This window comes from Homalodisca vitripennis, chromosome 1 (genome assembly GCF_021130785.1).
Source record: "Homalodisca vitripennis isolate AUS2020 chromosome 1, UT_GWSS_2.1, whole genome shotgun sequence".
In the NCBI taxonomy this organism is placed as follows: domain Eukaryota; kingdom Metazoa; phylum Arthropoda; class Insecta; order Hemiptera; family Cicadellidae; genus Homalodisca; species Homalodisca vitripennis.
The window spans coordinates 109,274,893-109,300,427 of NC_060207.1; the positions used below are offsets into that span (position 1 = coordinate 109,274,893).

Genomic DNA, 25,535 nt, shown 5'->3' on the forward strand with positions numbered 1-25,535 from the left:
ATTTGGTGTGAAACTCTAAATGTGTACCTCTTCAACTGTATTAAAAATAATCTCAACTAGCGCCTCTCAAAAAGTGACTAATTATATTGGCCCTTTAGATAATCATGTTGGCAATGAGAAAAAGACTGAGTTAACAGAGAATATTTTAATGGCTAATCATATGACATTTTAGCTTAACCTGAAATGTCATCTGCATAGAAAGTGTAACTATAAAGTGCTTTTTTATTGTGTTATCTTTACTTCGATTATTATGAAAAATTAGATTTGATCATGTTAAAAAGATTTTTATCTTTTTGTTTTTGTAGAAGGAGAGAGAGAAGAGTTGAGTTGATACAGACAGTGTTGTTGGTATTAATAAAACTTGCTGTGGTCACAGACAGGATTTGAACCTGCGTTTACCTTAATGCAAATCCAAAGTCATAATGTCTCAGACTGCCTGGTAATCTCCACTCCCGATTCCAATAAGCTACATTCGGCAATGACTTAATAACATGACTACATATATTAAAGAAACATTTGTTGTTGTTATACAAATATCATTGTTGATCAGCTGTGTAAATATTTATACAAAGACATTTGAAAACTGTATTGCATGTAGAGTAACTACCAACCTCTATTCGGATTAGAGGTCTTTTGAGCTTATCATAATGTAGAGATTTTTTATCCATACTATTTTTTATTACATTACAATGTTATCATACATATTTCACTAAATTTGATTGTAATTTCACTAATTGTTATTTTTAATTACTCAAAATAATGCTAAAATCATATTAAAATACGGTTTTCTCAAATAACTTGTAACTATAGAAGAGATAAAAATTAAGGTTAAATGTATTAAAATGTTTATATTTTAATAACTTTTTAATTTAATGTGCTACATGAGTTATGTTTTCATAGCAAATTTTTCAAAAAAATTTTGTGTAAGAAAAACTTAAGAAAACAGTCAAACAACATGTCGTTCAAAAGCTTATCCGGTGATTTTGCCAAATTTTTTGTTATTTAGACTCGCAAATTTAAGCACACAAGTACGTTAGCAAAAAAGATAAACTCTAGAAATTTCCAAAAATCTGTGCCCTTTGGTCAAGACTCAAATATTTACAAAATATTTTTATCAAATTGTTCAGTATATGATGACCTATAAAATGATGTGCCACATGACCTATATTGACATGTCTATTACACTGTACTGTGCCTCATGACAATAAAGAATTTAATTTAATTTGATTTGCTTTTAAAAATTTTCAAGATTTGACAGTAACAATGTGGCTTTAGAAGGCAAAGGTTTATTCCATTACTCTATTTAAAACAGTGTATCTAAAGGAGATTGCAGCTGGGTGGTCTGAAACACTGTATGAGCCAATATATATCATACAGTTATCTTTTTTCTAACATTTCACTAACTTAAGAAATAATTCTAGTCTCAAACATAGTGTAATTAAGAAATTGTGGCACCTAATCGCACCAAAAAAATTCCCTGTTTATTTGAGAGACTTCCTTATGTGATAGGAAGTATCTAGATGCGGACAGGGAATATCAAGTGAAGAACCTGAGTAAGTCTACAAATACTTGTAGTACTAGCTACGTATTCTTCATACATTATTTAGGTAACATCAGCATTTCACTGTTACCTGTTTCATATCATTAAAGTTATAGCCCTTTGAGATAGAAAACATTATTATGTTAATTATAGATGCCAATATATCAACGCAATTCTGTTATCTAACATTTCACTATCTTAAGAAATAATTCCAGTCTCATAACATAGTTTAATTTAAAAATTGTGGCACATAATTAATCGCACTAAAAAAGATTCCCTGTTTATTTGAGAGACTTCCTTATGTGATAGGAAGTATCTAGATGCGGACAGGGAATATCAAGTGAAGAACCTGAGTAAGTCTACAAATACTTGTAGTACTAACTACGTATTCTTCATACATTATTTAGGTAACATCAGCATTTCACTGCTTTCTGTTTCATATCATTAAAGTTATAGCCCTTTGAGATAGAGAACATTATTATGTTAATTATAGATGCCAATATATCAACGCAATTCTGTTATCTAACATTTCACTATCTTAAGAAATAATTCCAGTCTCATAACATAGTTTAATTTAAAAATTGTGGCACATAATTAATCGCACTAAAAAAGATTCCCTGTTTATTTGAGAGACTTCCTTATGTGATAGGAAGTATCTAGATGCGGACAGGGAATATCAAGTGAAGAACCTGAGTAAGTCTACAAATACTTGTAGTACTAGCTATGTATTCTTCATACATTATTTAGGTAACATCAGCATTTCACTGTTATCTGTTTCATATCATTAAAGTTATAGCCCTTTGAGATAGAGAACATTATTATGTTAATTATAGATGCCAATATATCAACGCAATTCTGTTATCTAACATTTCACTAACTTAAGAAATAATTTGCGGTAATTAAATTTGCTAAAAAAAAGGTCCCTGTTTATTTGAGAGACTTCCCTACGTAATAGGAAGTATCTAGATGCGGACAGGGAATATCAAGTGAAGAACCTGAGTAAGTCTACAAATACTTGTAGTACTAACTATGTATTCTTCATACATTATTTAGGTAACATCAGCATTTCACTGCTTTCTGTTTCATATCATTAAAGTTATAGCCCTTTGAGATAGAGAACATTATTATGTTAATTATAGATGCCAATATATCAACGCAATTCTGTTATCTAACATTTCACTAACTTAAGAAATAATTTGCGGTAATTAAATTTGCTAAAAAAAAGGTCCCTGTTTATTTGAGAGACTTCCCTACGTAATAGGAAGTATCTAGATGCGGACAGGGAATATCAAGTGAAGAACCTGAGTAAGTCTACAAATACTTGTAGTACTAGCTATGTATTCTTCATACATTATTTAGGTAACATCAGCATTTCACTGTTATCTGTTTCATATCATTAAAGCACTAGTCCTGTGAGATGGAAGAGCTGTTTGAGTATCCAGTATATAAACTAGGCCACATAAAACTAGTTTAAAATTTATTTAGTTTTCGACTTTTTTTTACATAAGGTAAATATTCAGTTTAAATACATTTTAGTAATGAATTTTTATGAACATGCATCTAGGTTGTTTAATTTTAAGTTTATTTAATTTAGTTATTGCTCTGTATTTTTCTAATATTTGTCTAATGTGGAATGTTTTGATCTAGATAAAGTATTTAATGTTGATATTGTTAAAAAGAACATTTAACAGCAATATATATATATATATATATATATATATATATATATATATACACACACACACATAGTACAAGAGGCCAAAAATACACGTTGTGTTATTGGTCTCTGATTGTACTATTCAGCTACCAATTTTCTGTGAATCTGTAATCATTATAATATTTTTCAATTTACCCATACTATTTCAATTACCCCAGAATAAAAAACTCCCTGTTTATTTGAGAGGCTTTCCTGATGGAAAGTGTCTAGATGCGGACAGGGTATATTAACAGAAAAACCCGTGCAAGCCATCAAAATAATGTAGGCATTGCTCCGTATTTTCATACATCTTCATACATATATGTTTTAATTTAGTACTGAACCTGTAACATACAGATGAAGTATAGTATCAAATATATTAATGCCTTACAAATGTTTTTAAACAAACGTTTATTATTGAAGTTTCTTCTGTACAGCAAGGTATTTTATCGACAACTACTTAAATCCCATTAAAAATCTCTCCTTATAGAAGTCCAAAATGCTGTTCTCTCATGGTAATTTAGGTAAATCATTATTCTTCATGTTAGAATCATATATAGATAAGTGTTACTTGCCTATCCGTATCCCTCCAATTTGGTGAAGAATAAAACAAGATGTACCATAAAAAATGTGTATCGTACTTAATTCTTATTTTATTTTTTGAAACCTAGATCAATTTAATTAATTGTTGACAAGAAATGTAATTTATACTGAATTGTACACATATTATTTTCAGGATAGAATATCTGGCTTTGCAGTTTACTGACAAAAGCTAAACATTATTAGAAAATTGTATTGTTAAAAAATAATAAGCTTTAAAATAGGATTTAGTTTTTTGTGCATTGTTCCACATAAATGTTTCTATGCGTTAATATGTCTTAAATATATATAATTTTAATATAGATTTTACTCCTGTTTCTGGTTTCATGGGTAATATTCTATGTACGAACGATTGGCAAAAGTGGGATTTTTCTTCACATTAAACCGTATGTACTGTGTTCTGTGTTCTAGACAGCTATAGGGCTTAAGGAGAGGCAAGCACTATTGTGGGATAATGTATGTGACTTTGCACAAGGCTCTTAAGAAGGTCTGTCTAATTTTCCCAAGAGTATTACAACTTTGCCAGTGCTCCAATTTACTAGAAAAATTCAATATTTGGGGATGGTTTTGATAAGTTATGTGTTTCTGGCTGTCTGTGTTGGACTGTTGTTGTTAAGATTCACATTGGTAATTAACTATAAATCTGGTAGCCTGGTTACTTCTAGGGAGAGTATTATTTCAAGTTTTGAAGTCTGTTCAAGATTATGTTTGGAAACAAGCAATTTGAGAGTAATACAGAACTTTCATGTATATGTCATAGTTAATTGTACCAAATAACCCAAATAATGTGTAAAAAAATTATTGGCCACTCACGATTAGATTAGTTAATAAACCATAATGAAACATAATGCTATGCAATGGCAAATTCATATAATACTAAATGCAAATTGTGTGACTTATCTCAAACTCTTTCCTATATGTGATGGAAAACAGAACACCAATTATGGATCAACTGAAGGATTAAGTTTAAGTTGGGTTCATTTAAATATATAAATTTTAAATTTTTCAAAATATATTAAGATATGAATTTAAAATGTTATATTAATAAAACAGACAAAGGGATGGAAGCACAAGAATTGTGGAACATTTTTATTCTGAGTTTTTCTAATTTTCATAATTACTTTTGGTGTCAGTGGCTTAGTATAATTTTACTTGTTAGATCTTTAGAGACCATTTTACAACATTTAGTGCACATCATAGGTAGGATTGAGATAGGATGTATGGTTAGAAACATAAAGACATAGCCATTATAAGCACACTCCACTGAGGAGAGGACAGGGGTGAGTATCGTGATGTTGATTAAGTACTCGACTCAGTGCCCACTAAGAACAGGTAAGTGCTCACTAAGCACCACAGGTAAGTGCCAGCTAGCAACACTGCATGACACTTGCTTTCTTCAAACATTAAAAATAACTTTAAAATGAGAACTTTTGTCTTAAAACAGCTTAATTACGTTAAAATATAATTTTAGTCACATTATATGTGATAAATTTGTTAAACATATTTTTATTAAACAACCAATATAACTTTTTAAGCTTTTAAGTAGTAAATATTATTAAATAATGTATTTTTCTTACATTTACATTAAACTCAATGACATGAAAAACATCTTCAAGCTTCTTTTGGTTTTCGTAATTAATTATTTTGTTCCTCTGATAATTTTTTCCTTTATTAAAGCATATTGTATTTACAATAAAAAACTAAATAAAATAATATACTGCACATAAAATGAAAGCAATTGACAAAGAAATGAACTGATGGAGGAAGATGTTGTTCATAGAGTTACCGGTTGTTGTTGCTCTTGTCTGATGTTGCGGGGGTTGTTCTGTTGTCAGACAGTACAGCTGGCCGCTGGAAAGGCTTCAAGGCTCCCGGTGTAGGCAGTGGGGGGGCTCAAGGCCGGTTTGGCGGCCCCCGACCGTCTCCGTATGCGCGCCCACAAAAATAAACCCTCCCGCGGCGCCACTACAAGAGGATAGCTGCGTGAGTGGAACTATATTATCCCTTCGGTTGTGTCTGTGCAGTCAACCATTTTATACTTTCATGTGCTGTTCATCATTTACTTTAGTTTGTACCCTTCACACGCTTGTACTGGCTACAAGATTCTTTTGTTCATTTTGGCGGGAAAATGTGTGTTTTATTTAAAAAAAAAAAAACAAGCAAACAACCCCCGCGGTACATTCCGGCTTAGAGCCTAACTAAACACTTTAAACTTTTGTCAACATCATTTTCCCTCCAAAATAATTGTGTATATTAAAACTTTTTCAAATAAAGTTTTAATCTATATTTGTTATAAATGTAATTCGAAACACTTTTTAATATTACAATTACACAAAACAGAATTGTAAATTATTAAATTAAATTATATTATCAAATACAACAATTAATTCTGTCAGTTCTTGTGTTGTCAATCTTAGTCCTCTATCCAGTCCTAACATAAAGTATACGAAAAACGATCACTGAAAATTAATATCCGTCCTAGGCTTACAGCATTGAAAGGCCAGGTTTATGAAATAAATTGTATCCAAATTATAAATAATATACAGCCAGTGTTATAATAAGTGTGTAATATTCGTTTTTGATTAAACTAAGCTTATTTATAATATAATGACTCAGATTCTCTAATTAGCATAGATAAACTTGTTCAGTTGTCTGACCAACCATCAACTTATTTTGTCCATCAGCATAGTTGTCCCTTGACTAAACATAAAAGCTATTTTTAGTTTTTTATACTTTTAATTGTATATTTTTCTTAATGTTATATAATTTACTGAAAAAAGACAAAAAAAAGATGCTTTTAGGTGATATTAAAGTAAAGATAAAAGTAGTATATTGGTTTGTTACTACCACAGTCAGATATTTTCCTAACGTAAACAACAGAGTTTGTAGTGAGCACCGTAATTTCTCGGCCTAAAGCTAAATTGTCTGTCTTGTTTTATCTAATTTAGATTGTGTATTGCTCTATGTTATCATGGGATCATGTAAGCTAGGCTAAGTAGTCTGAGGAAAAATAGATGTCATTTTTAAAGAAAACTTTAAATTTCTTATCTTGTTTTTCAGCTTCTTAATGCTAGTGTAGATTTAAACTAAGTTTTTCCTCTTAAATTGCATATTTAAATAACTAGTGTCACCCATCAGGGTTAAAGTATGTATTATCTCTTGTTTGTAGGATATAATTAAATAAATTGTCGTTTAAACAATTAAAATATATTTGTTATAATTTATTTGTACCTAAAGCTCCTTGAATTTCTATAATTTTCTTAAATATGTAAATCGTAAATTTAATTGGGCCAATATTCTGTTATGACATATATAAAACGTTGCATTGTTGTCAGTAAAGAAAAGTCTCTGCCAAAAAGAAGTCACAGTAACGTAGTAAAAAGGATAAGGTGTCATTTTTAATGTTGTCTCTTTTTAATAATTGTTTGAATAAATGTAAGAAAAAAAGTTGATCGTGATTGTAAAATTCCTGGTTATTTAATCTGCAAATATGATGTATAGTTAATTCTAGACTTTGGAGGTAAAATAATTAGGATGAAAATGTCCAGTACATTTGAAAATAATCATAGTATTTTATAAATGTCCATTTTAAAAGTTTATGTCTAGATTTTTTTAGTGTTAAATATAAAAAGTGAAATTTAATTTGTTATTGCCTATATATCATCTTTTATAATTTTAATATTAATTATAAAGAACAAAAATTTACAAAACAAATCTTTAATACAAATTATTATAAAATAAAAGTCTGGTGCTTATGAGACACCAATTGTTAGTATAAATAGTTATTAAAGAACAAGACGATAAGAATTGTACCTTAAGTGCTAGAAGAACGCACAACCTAAACCTAATAATTAGTTTCAAATTGCAAACCGAACAAACCTAAACATTACAGTTTCAGACAACAATGTGTTCAACAGTGGATTTGGTAAAATATGCATTCTTTCAGGAAGCATAAAAATAGTGAACTAACTTAAGTGTCTTAACATCATCAAAATGTGGCCTAAACTAACCGAAGAAAACATCAAGTCAAACACTGTAAAGCTGACAGAAGAAAACTGGCCAAGGAAACACAAAACAATCAAAGGTAAACCACATTTAATATTGCTACTGATCAAAAACTCTTTAAATATGTTGTTTAGTTCATTTTAATGTGTTTTTTCAAAACTTCAATTTTTCTTCAATGCTAATTATAAATTCACCCCTAAAAGCAAAAAGATAAAAGAATTGATAAAACACACAACTAATACTAACTGGAACGTAAAAATAATTAAATATACACTTAATACAAACGTAAATTATTTTTAAGAATTTATAGTTAGCATTACTAATAAATGTACCATTCAGTTGCCTGATATCCTTGCATGCCAGGCGTGATCTTTTAGGTTCTAGTAATTCATGTTTCAAAAGGTAACCAAAATTCCCCCACATTTTACATTTTGTATCTTAGGGCATTTTTTAATATGTTGCTTTTTTCATGTTGCTTGTGCTTTCTATATTTTAATAAGCTGTATATATTGCAGTTTGCATGGGTATTTCTCAAATTTTTGTTGACAGGAAGAATCAAGATACAAAACATGTACATGTATATACTATAATATAGTGTGTTGTAATTTTTGCATATGTATAAGGAGTTATGTGGAGGCATTTTGTAGTGTGAATTCCTAATATGATTCCTCTGTTTCTAATTTATAAATAATTAATATACACAGAAATAATGCCTTATCTGTATTTTTTTTTATTGAAGCTTGTTAAAATCTACCTTAAAGACATTAACATGTTATAACTCTTAAAACAGATTTCATAATTTGTCGCATGGCCCTCTTCCCATTTCAAAACTTCTATCCAAATCTAAGATAGTAGATCTCAAAATGACCATCACTGTCTATAGCCCCCAGTTATGGCCCCACCTACAGACAACCCATACCAAACATATAAGTGTATCCACTTCCTTCGCTTTGTAGTGTTTTCCAAATTTCCAAATGTTTTTATGTGCTTTCTATATTAATAATAAATAATTACAAGTTATATTGTAATATTTCACATGGGTTTTTTGTTTGTTTATATGATCCACCTTTGTAAATAAGTATATAAAACAATTTAAATTTTATAACTATAATCACTTAAAAATAATTGTAAAAGTAAATTTTTGATGTAAAGTAAATTTAAAGTTATGCAACTGAATTTTAGTAAAATGGCATTTCTGTTATATTTTATAGAATCACAAAAGAGCATCATATCTACTTTTCTTGGAAGTTTGAATTTGTGTACCTAATTTTTTTCTTCAAATTTTAGTATCAATCCAAAGAAACTTAAATATGTATTCACAAATACAGTGGTGTGGATAAATCATTGAAGAATCTTGAAATGAAATACAAACAGACACACACAAGTGCTAATCAAAGGAAGAAAGAGAAGGATTCTTTTTGCAAAATGTACTTACTTTATTAACCGTAAAGAGCCAAATGGTAAATATTTGAAATGTGGCATGTAGTTTTAGTTTAAATGGAAACAAATTTAGTTTTGTAAAATTACAATTGTGACTAGTAGTATTTAGGAACTCAGCTTATCACCTGAAGTTATGTGGTGCCTAGAGCTGCAAATTATGCTATCATACAGTAACATCTAAAATATTTCCATTTAAAATAGTTTCATTAGATGTTATATACAGGGTATGCCAATATTGGAGGTCTATGTTCAAACTGTAAAATATTTCAATGGATACCCTTGCCACTTGGTGCATAGTCGAAATTTTGGTTAAAATTATATTACTATTTTATAATAGCTAAAACAATGAAATTGAATTTCAGAAAGGAACTAGGTGCTTCATATTTTTTGAAGAATAAAATCCCAAAAATAGGTACTAATCATTAATATTTTGGTATTAATCTTTAATTTTGAATGAACTGAAGATACCTTACAAATACCACAATAGAAGCCTACAGTCTGGTATCCAAATTCAGCAGAACAGAACACAAGCTAGGTGGTATCGCTATATACTCGTATTAAGGACAATCGTGACACCAGGATTTAATATAGAGGCCATTAAATTAAAAAAATTTGCAGAGAATTTCTCATTGAATCAACAATGACTTCCATTAAGGTCAAGGGATCTCCTTGGTGGGTATATAGGCCTCCTGGAGTAAATACAAGAAATGGCCTAAACACATGCTAGACCATAGCCAAGCACACAATACATTTTTTACTATTAGTTGATATAAATATTGATAGTTTACAGACAATGTGATGTTAGGAGACAAACTAATGACACACAATATGAGGAGACTTCCATCTCCCAGCAACACTGGTTATGGTTGAGACAAGATCCTTCATAACCTGGGTATGCACAAACATCCCAGAAGTAAAGGTCATTGTACCCATCTCTCAAACTGGCCTTTCAGATCGTACAGCACAAATTTGTAACCTTGACCTTAAGCAAGAAACTGACACAATATTAAACCTTAAGTGAAAAATAACCATGAAAATCTTGTCTGTTCTCTACAACAAGCATTGGAATGCTATCAAGGTTGTGGAAGCTACAGAAAGAGCAAATAATAAATTCTACAATGTCATTTGTAGTACTGCATTAAATATCTCCAGTCTGCAAAGGAAGAAGGAGGTTCTAGCTAATCAGCCCACTTCTAGGACTCAGAATCTGCTGAAATGAAAGCCTCTTACCTAACAGCCCTTAACACCTATGAAATAGCAGGAGATATTCAAGACAAAGAAATTATGACAAACAGAAAGAGAATGTATAATCTAAAACTAAGAATGCTGCATCAACAAGCATACTAAAAGTATATAAAAAAATCATACAAGACAAAGGTCCGTGAAACTTGATCATGGGAAACATAACAGTCAGTAGTGTCCTAAGCTTGTTATCAACAACACCATCATACATAATCTTACACAAGGAGCTGACACCCTTAACACATACTTTACTCATATATGTGATATACAATTCAACATCAACTAAACATTCCAGCATTTGACAGGACAGAAGAATTTCAAAACTTGACACAGGAATTTTTTATGACATCTACTGTAAGGGCAGAGTTGAATTCAAAGCTTAAAAAAGTCTTCCAGTGCCAAAAATCAATTCTCATCGTGCAAATGAGCTAACCCTACCTCTTGTATCAGTCATTAATAAATACAATTTTGCTGAAGGTCACTTTCCCCCAAGACAAAAGTGTCAAAGGTCTATGCAAAACACAAGAAAGGGAAAATTACACAAAACTACTGACCTATCTCTATTTGCAAAAATTATAGAGATAACTGTGTTGAAGAGATTGATGGCCTACCTTGAACTACACGATTTAATGACGGCCAATGAAAAAAAATGAAAATCAACCACATCAGCAGTTATTAGCTTAGTAGAATCATTAATTGATAGCATAGATGATAAAACGTATGCAACAGCCTTATTTCTTGACAACAGCAAAGCTTATGATTGCCTGGGACTTGATTCATTCTGAAAAAAAGACTAACAAGTCTGGGAGTAAAAGTCATGAATAAGTGGTTTACAAGCTGAATCCAAGGAAGATCACAATTTGTGAAGAAACACCACACTAAATCTGGCATCACTAGATCATGTCCCCTCAAAGATCAGTGCTTGCCCCAGGTCTTTTTATCTTTTTAACTAATGACTTCCCAGCTTTCATAGACAGTCCCAGTACTGACTGCATAATGTATGCAGATGATACTACCCTTCTTATAAAAAATGCTTAAACAATTAATATACCATATGCAATAATAATTTTGTACCGATTGTAAATAAACAAAAACTTAATACTCATTATTTAGAAAAGTGTTTTAAATTCTGTGTTATCTTTTTTATACCATTATTAACTAATAATGAGGCAATTCTCCAATTTTAAAATAGTTACACCAAAGTAAAACATATTTGTATGAACAACTTTTGAGAACTGTAGCTCTGAAATCATATATATGTTACAAACAGAATAAAAAAAACTGTTCCAAATAATGAGCAATAACTTTTTATTTAGAAATGGGTATAACATTATTATTGCATAAGTTATATTAATTGTTTTAAGCATTTCTTATAAGAAGGGTAGTATCATCTGTATACATTATGCGGTCAGTACTGGGGCTGTCTATGAAAGCTGGGAAGTCATTAATTAAAAAGATAAAAAAAGACCTGAGTCAAGCACCGATCCTTGAGGGACGACACTTTTCTGTGAACGATCTAGTGATGCCAGATTTAGTGTGCTGTTTCTTCACAACTTGTGATCTTTCTTGGAGTCAGCTTGTAAACCGCTTGTTCCCTATGCCTTTTACTCCCAGATTTTTTTTATATATTTAGTTAGTTTATTTTTAACCTTTGCATAGGATTTTCAAAATTAATATTGCATTAAAATTTACATCCAGGGATGAGTGTTTTAGGTTAGAATCTAATTTTGAACAGGAAAATATTCTTGAATAATTAATATTGTATTATAACATTACTTGGATTGTCCATAATAATAATAATAAAACTTTATCTTTTATTTAGTTTTGTACGCCTATTGCCCTGAAAGGAAGCACTCTAGGTTTCTATGGCCATGGGGAAAATGTGTATTCACTCCTAGTATTATGATCCCAGGGGACAGGTAGACAATCAGCATGATTTGTGTGATTACTAAAATTTTGTTTCACTTAAACATCTTGTTTGCCGAAAATGTTAAGCTTAAATTTTGATTTTATATAAATAAACAGTTTTAATAATACATAACAATTATAGTAGCACGCAGACACAGTCCTGTTTCTATAGTCAGCTGTATTTTGCAGAACTATGGTAATAACGATAAACTTCATAAGCAAGATTTATCTCTAAAGAGGAAGTTATGTCTTAGGTAAGTTTACTGTAGCAAACAATCAGCATATTTATTAAATAAAGAGCAAGCAAGACACATCAGCGGCGTGCGTGGCGCATCATTCCTCAGTGTATAATGGCGCAAGACAGGGGCAGCATTCAGCAATAGTGCAATCAGAGGTATATTATGCTATGCTTTTTTTGCAATACACAGGGTGTACTGCAAACTTTGGCCGCCAGATTGGAAAATGGTTAACTTAAAACATTCTGAGTGGCCACCCGACCGCAAAACCGTGAATAAGCCGGGAATCTTCCTGAGAACCAGGAAAATTTCAAAAACAGTTTTTTCGTCTCCAAGGACTTATAAAACTAAGACATAATTTGACAGCTCCTTAAATCAAGAACATTAATCCCGAAACATCGTATTTTACGCGACGTGAATTGTGAATGAAGTGACAAGTACCTAATGATGGATTCATTGTATTCGAAATGTACTTTGTACAAATAAAATCTATATAAAAATGTGTTAAAAGGTTTATTATTGTATACTTACATCAAACACTTTTCAAGGCTACATTTCTAATACGTAACGATGCATTGGACAATCGGCCGACCAATCGTTCCGAACTTCAGCACTAAACGAGCTGTACGAATTAAGCTGTAGTGACCGCGATACAAACGAGTTTTTGTACTTGAATATTATTCACTTATCGAGGGATCATCGGACGATGTTGTCCAACTCATATTCTTGAGTGAAAATATTATTTTGACAACTTGTGTATTATTTATATATATATATATATATATATATATATATATATATATATATATATATATATATATATATATACAAGGTGTTTGAAAAGTCTGGGTACGGCTTAATATTTTACAAACCATAGCAGATAACATCTATAAACTTTGCACAGTGTCATATGCCTATGTAAACCCATGCTTTCATTTAAGATTTCCATGTTTTCCTCTGTGGACCGTCCCCCCATGGTTGGCATGTCATGGTAATAGCAAGAAAAAATAGTTTACATATATATAAATGAATAAATGATTTTATTCCTTCCAAAACAACATAGTTAATATGAAAAAAAATTAACATCTTGGAATTAACAGGCCACTTTTACAAGAATTGTGGCCAGTATAAACATTGCAAAATAAAATACACTGTTTGTGTCATAGTCCAGTTTCTTAACGTGTTTCAACAGCCGAGTCGCTCTCTGTGGCATCTGTGTCTTATCACTATCACTCAGCTTACCAATACACTTCTATACCTTACTCACTAGAATATAACAACTGGCTTACAATATATAACAAAAAAATTATGCTTCTATAGTAACAAGTAAAAATTAAAACCCAGCTAATTTACAGTACACTGATTTGAAAATCGTTTGTATTAAGAACATAAACATACTCATCTTATTTTATTTAAATTCAATTTATTGTAAATTAGCGCTAATTTTGAATTTGAAGTTGATCATAAAACCAATTACACTCTTCAAAAGATAGTAAAAATGTCTTTAGCTTAAAACTTAAAAAATGTATATTGTTTGCTAACTTTATTTCGTATGGCAATCTATTACAAAACTTGGTACCAACATAGGAAAAAGAATGTTTAAATGCAGACTTATTTACTTTAGGAATTCGGAAAATTCGATTTTCTATACTTCTGGTCTCATATGTTAGATCAGTAGTTCCCAAATTGCCACTTCTAAGATAAAAAGCCCTTAATACCTTAAAGATAAATAAATTCTGCAAAGGCAATATTTTAAGTCGACAAAAAAGGGGAAAAGAACTATCTCTCCTCTGCTTGTATAAAATAATTCTCATAAAATGGTTCTGAACTACTCTTAACTTGTCTATTAAGCTGTCCCCCCCCCAGCAAATAATACCGTATTCTATTCTTGAATTAACCAGAGCAAAATATAAAGTTCTTAACAAATTTTGACCGCAAATTTTTTGTAAATAAAACTTTCTGATTGTTGAATTAAGTTTGGTTTTAAAGTTGTAATATGATTTTCCCATGTTAATTTCTTGTAAAAAATTACTCCTAAGTATTTAAAATGGACTTCTTTTTAAATTATCTTACAATTACAGTCAATTTCTCCACAATTTAAAACATGATACTTAAGGTCTTGGTCAAAAACAAAATCATCAAAGTTAAAATTTACATACTGTGTTTTTTTCAACATTTACCTGCATTTTATTTAATGTACACCAATTTTTTAATAATAATAAATCTTCTAAAATTTGATTTTTCGTTTTTTGCACATTTTTATTTGAATAGAACAAAGCAATATCGTTAGCAAACGCACTAACCTTCCCATTGAAATTTATTTCTAACAAGTCATTTATAAAAATAAGGAAAAGTGTAGATGAGATTACGCTTCCCTGCGGTACCCCAGATGAGACTGGAAGTGGTGCACTGACGGATTGACAGACACGTACCCGCTGCTCCCTGCCTGTGATAAAACCACGGAACCAACTCAAGGCTACGTCCCGTACTTCCGCCGCCTCCAATTTCAGCAGCAAAATCTCATGGTCAACTAAAGTCACACGCTTTTTTAAAATCAATAAACAGATATAGGTAATAGCGGTAAATCGTCACCGAATTTCTCGCATATTTTTAGCGACGACATTTCGTAGAGCACCGCTTTTTTGCGAATACAGCTACAGCTATAGCTATAGCTGAGGCAACAAATATAGGTACAGAACTTGATACTTGGAATATACTATTTAGTAAAGAACTGGTTGAAATTATAGTGCACTCTACACAAACATTGAAATATACATTCAAAAAGCAAATTATTCAATCAATAGGCTCATTTTATGTGGGAAAACTACATGTAACGAAATATATGCTTTATTTGGCTTACAGCTGGTGTTTTGAGTTCTCGTGAAATGTGGAATACGAGTACTATGTATGGAGTGCCACCATACAGATACTGTATATCATGTCAGAGAACAGATTCATGTTTCTGGTCAACTGCTTACGTTTCGATGACTGTACCACACAAGACGAGGATGGCCAATTCGTGCCCTGTGAAACATTTATATTTCCAATTGCAAATCTTGCTACACACTCCATGCATATTGTACAGTAGATGAGCAACTTATTGCCTTACGAGGTAAATGCCCGTTCAAGATTTATATTATTTTTAATCCTGATAAATATGGTTTAAAAATAGTGTGCATGTGTGATACCAAAACATTTTACATGATAAACGCTATACCTTATATTAAAAAAGAAAATTGCCGAAGAGACATAAATCAACCTCTAATGTTAGTAAAAGAAATGACAGAACCTATACAATGGGACAGGTCGTAACATCACTGCCGATAATTGGTTTATGTCAATACCTTTGGCAGATACCACAGCAACCGACTACAGGTTTAAAGTAATGGGAACATTGTGTAAAAATAAAAGAGAAATCTCACCTTCATTCCTACCATCAAAAAACAAAGAAGTTCTTTCCTCGAGTTTTGCTTTTGACAAACAAAAAACTATTGTAGTTGATAAATCTTGTTATCCTGCTTTCTACTATGCATGGTGATTAGTCTATAAAAGAAGAAACGAAAAACCCGAAAAAGGTACACTTCTACAACTAAACTAAGTGAGGGTTCGACACTTTCGATCAGCTAAATCACACCTATAGTGATGCCAGAAAAACACGTCGTTGGCCTCTAAGGTTCTTTTATGGCATTTTAGATCAGGCAGCTGTTAACGCCCTAGTATTATTTAGGAACAAACACAGTGACAAGACTGTACAACGCAAATGTTTCCTAAAAGGCTAGCCAGACCATTCATGGAGAAAGGCTAAAGAAACCTTTGTCAAAGGAGCTTGCAGAGGAAATTAAAAAAAGGCTTGGCATTGGACCGGAAAACCCTGCGCCATGAGTTGTGAACAACAATACAAAACAAGCAAGATCTTTGGTCTGTCCAAGGTCCAAATACAGAAAGGCAAAATCATTCTGTGTAAATTGTAACTGAGCAATTTGCCCAGAACATAAAAATCATGTCTGTCAGTCTTGTATAAACTAAACACACCTTTACAGACAAGAGTTTCGAAACATTATTTTCAAAGTATTATTTGTATTAGAAGTTAAACGTATTAATAAATCATACTTCGCCATTGAAGTATTTGGTTTTTTATATGAGGTTTTGGAGCACCCCACCTGTGTGTTCATAGTTGTAGGTTATGGCTATGTGTTCTAGGGTAAAAAATAATATATATAGAAAGAAAAAACCTCTTCACAATCCTTTAATATCTTAACTAATTATAGTTTTCATAGATCTATAAAATATATTACTATAGTGTATACAAACAAGTAATAAAAAGTAAACATTTGGCCCAAATTTTGACTGTAGTTTTTGTAGGCTACTCTGTAGTATATTATAATAAATTCTGGGAAAAATTGCCTATGTATATACAGGATACGGGGTATAGAAATATATTGGGGTAGGTCGATTCTGAACTTTGCAAACCCAGTATTGATGCTTGGAGTCGGTGAAATGTGGCGTATCAGCCCAGCGTAAGCATAGGTATGCTGTGTCGTGTTTCAATGTTGTTTCAAGGTCTATATGAGTTCAATTCTTAATGTTTAAATTATATAGAAATTTATCGAACTAAAATGTGTTATTACGCGTTTTATAATAATAATCAATACAACATTCAAACATCAATTATGATTAATTAATATGAAAATATTAATTGGATACTGCGTAAAGAGAGTGTGTCTCACCCGAACCCGTAAATTTCGTTCACCGTGTAAAAAGCGTAAATAAGCCATAAATATGCAAACAGTGAAAATGGCTACAACTCGCGATTAGTCGTCGCCATGACTTTGTCGTAAGGTCCGGTACACACGTGAGCGAGAACTAAGCAAGCCTATCGTGGCGACTCGCGGCGATCTGTCTTAGCGCGATTGAGCGGTCTACTGGAGCGACGAGCTGGCCAATCACTGCATGTAGGAACGGTTCACACGTGAGTGAGAACTAAGCAAGCCTATCGTGGCGACTCGCGGCGATCTGTCTTAGCGCGATTGAGCGGTCTACTGGAGCGACGAGCTGGCCAATCACTGCATGTAGGAACGGTTCACACGTGAGCGAGAACTAAGCAAGCCTATCGTGGCGACTCGCGGCGATCGGTCTTAGCGCGATTTACTAGTGTACCAGATTAATGAGCGGTCTACTGGAGCGACGAGCTGGCCAACCGCTGCATGTAGGAACGATTCACACGTGAGCGAGAACTAAGCAAGACTATCGTGGCGACTCGCGGCGATCGGTCTTAGCGCGATTCACTAGTGCAACAGATTAATGAGTGGTCTACTGGAGCGACGAGCTGACCAACCGCTGCATGTAGGAACGATTCACACGTGAGCGAGAACTAAGCAAGACTATCGTGGCGACTCGCGGCGATCGGTCTTAGCGCGATTCACTAGTGCAACAGATTAATGAGTGGTCTACTGGAGCGACGAGCTGACCAATCACTGCATGTAGGAAAGGTTCACACTGAATACCAGTTGTCGCTGTCGATCGCCAAACCTTGTGGGGCTTTCTTTGTTGAAATATGGATCTCGGTAGATTTGGTTGTAGAGGAGTGCATAGATGCTCAATAAAGCATAAAATTTAGCCTATATTTTTTATACTATTCTGTAAATATTTTATCTATTTTTATTTGCAATATTTAATTTGATATCCGTGAACTAACTACTAAATTAAAACTTAGATTTATTTGTATTTGTTTGTTTTTCTTACCTACAACCAGGTAGATTACCTTAGAAAATATACCCAAATTTATGAATAGTTGTTTACCTGGCAATTTACTATCGCTATTTATATTAGATATAGTACTTTATGTGTAGATTTTCTAATCAGTGGTAGTAGTTTTGTTTGACAATAAAAGTCCATTTAATAATGATTTAGTAATATTTTACTAAGGGGGGCATGTCAAAATTACACCTAAATTTCGATACCAATTTCGCATGTTAAATTGTTATTGTGTTTGCTGTGAATAAATATTACTGAAATATAAACTGGCTGAAAAGAGTTAATCAGTTGCTCTTACATTCGATCCGATTCATAATCTGATTTTAATAGTATGTACTAAACATTGTAATAATAAATGTTATTAATATTAAAACACTTACTTGAGACAAGAAATACAATACAGTGTAGTGTGTAGCCTACACAAATAATCAATCAACTATGAGTCCCACTTTTGTGTTTTTTTTTATTAATATTAGTTGTTGTAACATTAACCATTATACACTTTTATTAATGGGAATACGATTCTACTTGACTACATGAGTAATTAATTTACTATTTTCAGTTTTGAAATCTTATATTTTATGGTTATATAAAAATAATATGAAATGATTATTTATTTTAGCGGATAATTAATAAACGTAATAATATTTATTACTACGAGACATTATTAATCGAGATCTCCGAGATGGTTTGACCGTTCATAATTTATTACTTCTACAAACCGTTCTACGTCGAACACACCCACACTCATATTTCAAGGAAAGTGGAGCATCCGCCACTACCGGCGATCGACTGGCAGCCACCCCTCTAGATTCTTTCATTGCTCCCACGTATCTACCAAGTCACCGCTGTCGTGAAAACTATCGACCGTGAAATTGCTATTTTTATTCTGTAAAAACCGTGACAGAGCCGTGGATTGAGTGTTAACCCTTGGCGAATCAAATTTGTTGTTAGGCTTTCGTAACCCATTCACAGTTTTTGACTAATATTATACTGGTAGCAATGTGTAAAAACGTCTACTTCTGACACATTGTTCTTGTTTTATTCTGTTGTCTGTATAATATCGTGCACAAAGCATTTCTATGACAACCGGGCATCACGCAAGTAGTTCTGGCTTTTTTTACTATATGTCAGCACTTCCTTGGTTCTCTGTCATGAGTTTTTGCACATTTGTGAGTTTGCTGTAGTCGCACAGTGCAGACTACATGTTGCATGTTACCTGTTTTGGAGTATTTTCTGAGTTTATACCATGGAAATATCCAACGCACAAATAGATGATTTACTTGGTTTACTGGTGAAGATACAAACATGGATAGAGAAAATGACGTAGTGGATAATAGATAAATAGCTTTAAAAATAACAACAGTTTTTAAAAAGACGCTAACAAACTCTTTTGCATAAAACATTATATTATTTAACTCGCCTTCGGCGCACGGGGTACTGCGCCACCAGCCCCCTAAGTGGGGTGTTAACAAATTTGGGAATAAGAGGGATTTGGTGATTGGTTTCAGACATGACGTTTCCAAATTTTATGTTCATATGTGTTCCCGTTCTCGAGAATATCGCGGGCCGTAATGCTTCGCTGACGCTCACCCTGATGATGTGTGATATGTATAAAAATAATCATTGGGTTCCGTATAAAAATTAAGTTATATGTTACCAAAAAAGATAAGAAGAATTTGGTGATAACTAAAGTCCGAGATTAGGTTTGCCAGGAACTAAAAGGCAGACCATTGTTTGTTTAATTTTAACATTTAGGCGTTTTTGTGTGTTTTTTTTTGCTTTACCGTAGGAGTTACGATAAAAGGTGACGACCTTTCTCGTCGGAAATTTAATTTAGTTTCTGCCTTTGGATTTAAGCTATGACTTCTGGTTTAGCTGGTACATAGCCAGGGAGAAAAGACTGCATCGGTAAGCTTTTATGAATATTTAGAGTAAATAAAACTATAAACTTGTTTTCAGGTATCTTCTGGCAATTTTATTACCAGGTGCAACTGTACCTAATTTTAAATTTATAGCATTCCAGTAAGTTTTTCTAGCACTAGCATACACTATGTAAGTATGGGACACAGGGGGTTAGACAAGATATTTTTAATACCTGAAGAGTACTTAACCCTCAGTAATGTATGTCGGATTATAACCTTGATCAGGGCGTTTAATTTTCGCAGGAGATTATTTGGTCATACCAGAAAATTCTGAAGGGAAGGTTAATGTACAGGGAGTTAATGTTACCAGGAGACACACGTGGTTCTTTCTTGGAGGGTGTAGTGTCTGTGAACATATATAGAATTCACTCTGTCCTTGACTACTATTGATGCTTCGCTAACGCTCAGCCCGTTCCCGGGTGGAAATAGCCCGTAGTTGAACTATGTCTTGTTAACGTGAAATTAAAGTAAAATGTCATGTTCATAGCTTTAATCTTTCTAGAAATATCGTACTGCAGTAAACTTCACTGACGCTCAGCCAAATACCATAGAGGTACATATAACTCATATTATCAAAATATATTCAGCATAGTAACGATGTATCGTGCAAAATTTCAAGTCCACAGCTCATTTGGTTCTCGAGATATCCTACAAAATACATATAGTCAAACAAACATTTACTACCACCAGATGGGTTACATCGACATAACAGAAGACAGATTACACTCTTTTTCAGAGTAATACAAGCTCAATCCAGAACTGGGTTGAATTGCACAAATTGTAATCGCATAAATATTTAAAACTTAAAATTACCAGTTCACGACACAGATTTTGCCGTTGAGAGCGTTTTTTGGACTTAAGACCAAAGGTTTGGCCGCTATCGACTCCAGAAATAAAATTCTCACATCAAAGTTACTAAATATTTACATTTATTAGCCAAATTAATGAGGATAGAGCAAAATGTCACTGAACCTTTTTTTGTAGATCGCATTATTATGTATTAAAATAAAATTTCTATTTGCTGCTACATTTAACATTGGCAGCAGTGGAATCACAATTTTCACGTGAAAAGTAACGCATTGAGGATAAGGCAGAATTTTACTGAACCTTTTTGTAGATCACGTTGTTTACTAAATCCTATAGAAAATAGTTTTGAGCTACGACCAACAAACGGTTCGGCCGCCATTGAGCCCGGAAGATTTTAATTCAAAATTACAAAAATTTTCCACATAATCGCGTTTTGCCAAACCTATGGAGATAGAGCAAAACGTCACTGGACCTTTTTTGTAAATCACTTAATTCACGACTAATAATTTTCCTTCAGATCCGAGCTAGCTCTAACGGTTCGTCCGCTATCGGGCTTCAAAACGCCTCCAAGGGTGAAAAGTACGAAAGTTCGTGATATTTTTTGAGGGGTTTTAAAGTAAAGATATCCGGTTTTTAGACTTTTCCCGGGGTTTGAAGGTAATAGCTACGTGGGTGCAAAATTTCGTGTTTCCAGCACTTGTAGAAGTGGGTTAGAATTATTATTACCTATATGTCAGTCAGAACTCCTAAAATTGCCAATTATGACAAAGATTTTGCCATTGAGAGCGATTTTCGAGCTTACGAAAGGATATACGATGAAAATCTCTATCTTTTTTTAGATCTCATCCTTGTTTAGATATAAGAAATTTAAGATTTAAGCTACTACCAATGGTTTTGCCGCTACCCCTACCGCCTCCAGAAACAAACTTCCCATGTAAAAATTACGAGATATTTGCATTTAAACGCATTTTGCGGCCAAACCATTGACGATAGGGCAAAAGTGACTGGTCTGGTTTTGTAGATCATATGATTTCCTAATTCTAATTGCACATTTGGTTTGAGCTACGATCAACTGTTTCACCGCGATCGAGCCCAAAAACGATTTTTCATATAAAAATTACTCAAATTTTGCACATAACCGCGTTTTGCCACTAAACCAATGAAGATAGAGCAAAACATTACTGGACCTTTTTTGTAGCTTACAAAATTTGATAATTTGAAGGGTTAATTAGATTATTGGAGCTACAACCAACTGTTTGGCCACTATCAGGCTCCAAATATTATTTTTATTAATACAATTTTGAATTTCAAATATGCAAGCATTTTGACCCTTAACACTTTCACTGCCGCCTCCTAATTTTGACAACTTTCTTACACTGCCGCCCATTTTTAACGATTTTTAAATATATATAATTTTTTTAACTAATTATAAGAAAACCATAGGACTTACATTTTTTTAAAGCTAAGTTCTTCCTCTTTCTACACAGATGCTCATGCATAAATATTTTCAAACAGAAAGTCTTGGTTGAAAACTTAAAAACATAACGTTTTTTGTAAAAAATAAAAAGTTGACCAAAAAACATCACCATGTACTAGTCTGTAGCATAATATATTTTTTATTATTTTTTTTCTGTATTTAGAATTGTCATTACTAACACTATAGCTACACATGTTTACAATTAAAATTTACTTATGCTGAAATATTTTTTTTAGTGTGGAAAGTCTTGAATAATAAAAAATAAAAAATAAAAAATAAATAAAATAAAATAAACAATAAACTGTAAAATTCTGTAATAAACCAATTATTTACAAAACACAAGAATAAATGTTTTTATTACTAATTTGCTTATATTTGTTATTTGAGTAAAAATACAATGTCAACAAACTTACTTGCATCTCCAAGAAGTCCATCAGTAGTAAAATCGGGATCATTATCTGTGTCATCTTGGAATAAATCATCACTTTCACTGTCACTTGAACATCTGAGTAACTCTTCTAGAACTTGATTGTCTTCAATACTGTTACGATTCATTGTATTTACTCACAAAACAATCATAAACAAACGTAATAGCAAGCAAAACAATAACGACGCAGACGACGAACTACGGTAGCAGAACGACAACAAATAGCCGACGCCCGACGCGAAGCGGTAAACAAACCACTTTTTTTCCGATGTTACAGATGACTGCCAACAACATTTCATAGATTATAATACATAGAGTAAGAAACAAAAACATCGAATTAGCGAATGACTATCAATGCCGAATTTCATAGTCGTTTAAATGAGTTTTTATTACTGTAAAAGTCGGCGCCGTCAAATGACGTTGTCGGCAGTCTATAGAACTCCTTGCGCGACGTCAAATTACGTTGTCGGCAGTGAAAGTGTTAACTATAAGAGATAGAACAAAAAGTCAATGGATCTTTTTTGTAGTTCACTTCATTTCTGACTAATGGTTTTTTGTCAGATTCAAGGTTAGCTCTAATGGTTCGCTCGCTATCTGGTTTAGCAAAAAGGTGCTAGGGTAAAAAGTGCATTTATTTTCACGAATTTATCCAGTTTTTAGACTTTTCCTGTTGGTTAGATGGCAAAAGGTACCTGGGTGCCAAATTTCAAGTTTCTAGCTCTTCTAGAAGTATGTTAGAATTTGTATATATGTATACAAATAGAAAGTATATATATCAGTCAGTCAGTCGGTTTCATATGCAGCTGTATAGGATATAAGACTTTACAAACCTGTCTATATAAAAAAAGCAAAATATTCAGCAAAACAACATAGTTTTTAAGGTTTAAAATAAAACTGTTAAGATACCTATGACTCAGCAATGGCTAGTTTAATGTGTGAGACTGAAATCTTTATGTTGTATTAAGAACAAATATACCTACAATATTAGCCTGAAACAATAAACCAAATTACACAGGTAACATAAGAAAGATATTTCTGTGTACAGTTCTAGAATTAAAGCTTAATATTTTTAGAAGTAAATACTGGCTACAAATCATCAGAAAGTTTCAGCTTGATAGCTTCAAAAAGTTTTGAGAAAATTGTACCTTAAACATATAAAATCTCAAGTTTTGGAAATCAGAAATTAAAAATTCAGTTGGACTAAACCTGTTATATCCAAACCTACACACTTTATATCGAGTCACTGGAGGCCTAGAATCATGAGGACTTTCCAATAGCAATATTTAGCTTATTCAACACATTAGTATTTTCCCACTGATCCTTCATTACAACTGTTGACATCATTATACACGCCTAACCTTTGCCATATTGTAGAATTGAAACTCTTGTTCAGATTTTGGTTCTTACTATAGAGAAAACACTCTTTGTTTTAGAAGTATAAATAAATAAAAAAGTAGGCTAAATAAAATTAGTGTGGCTTAAATACGTGCTGCCCTAACGTAGATGCAAATTTCAACGGACATATTTCAACTTAAAAATAAATTGAAATAACTTGATTGAAAAATAAACTGTACTTGTTTTTAATGGCATTTTAAAAATAATAAAATACTATTACATATCATTTTACAGAACAAAACCATATGAATCAACCATGTGTGTACATTTTAAACCAAAAATTGTATTACCAAAAGAAAATGTGTGTTCTTTTTCACATTGGTTTTAATTATCAAGAGTAGTCCAATGCAAACATGAATCAATAAATTAAAATTTTCAAAATACAGCTTTTACAACAATTGGATTTGTACAGTAGCAGATTTTTAAACATCATAGCATTGATGTGGCCATTGACATAACCAAACCTCTAAAAATGACTGCAATATTTTTTAATAATTGTTGCAACTTAAAAAATAGATATAACTTATATAGTGTTGTATATTTTTGTAAGGAGAAAAAAAGAGTACGCAATTTTATATTGTTTATTGTAAATATGCAATTTTAGCTTATTGGTTGTTAACTAAGCGTGCTTTTTCTTTGAAATGCACCAAATGAAAATTGGCTTTACAATATTTTAATGCCTGAAAGTTGTTGTTTACACAATATCATTTAATTAAAATTAAAAGTGTTTGAATGATTGGCTGAGATAAATATATCCACATTTTCAAAGAAATCTCACAGCTAAACGATCTTTAAAACTGTTAACAGTTCTTACATTCCAAGATAATTTGCGATATTGCCCCAAGTTGTGAAATTATCTTTTAATGAAAAGAGGCAGTGGAGTAGAAAGAATTTATAAAGTATTTCACCCTACAAATAGTACATTGAGAGGCATTTAGTGAGTTAATCATTGTATAAAAGTGTTCTCTCTGTCTTTATTATTAGCTGTGTTTCTGAAGATGAAACAGATCTTTTAATGAGCGGAGCAGGAGGCAGTGAATCATTTATCTAGAGCATTCTTACTTTCATTACTTTCAAAGAACG

At 32.2% G+C, this 25,535-nt stretch overlaps 1 protein-coding gene across 3 annotated transcripts in view; it reads left to right on the plus strand.

Moving 5' to 3' along the window:
• The window catches only part of LOC124369054 (KH domain-containing, RNA-binding, signal transduction-associated protein 2-like), a 245,546-nt gene that overhangs the window by 189,826 nt on the left and 30,185 nt on the right, over window positions 1-25,535 (plus strand). For 2 of the 3 annotated variants that reach the window (XM_046826758.1, XM_046826773.1), the window contains one exon: window positions 5,672-7,042. The exons of the other annotated variant lie outside the window; for it this stretch is intronic. In XM_046826758.1, the coding sequence (XP_046682714.1) occupies window positions 5,672-5,784 (113 nt within the window). In that variant the 3' untranslated portion in view covers window positions 5,785-7,042. Of the gene's footprint in view, window positions 1-5,671; window positions 7,043-25,535 lie in introns of those variants that run through there. 3 annotated transcript variants of the gene reach the window in all.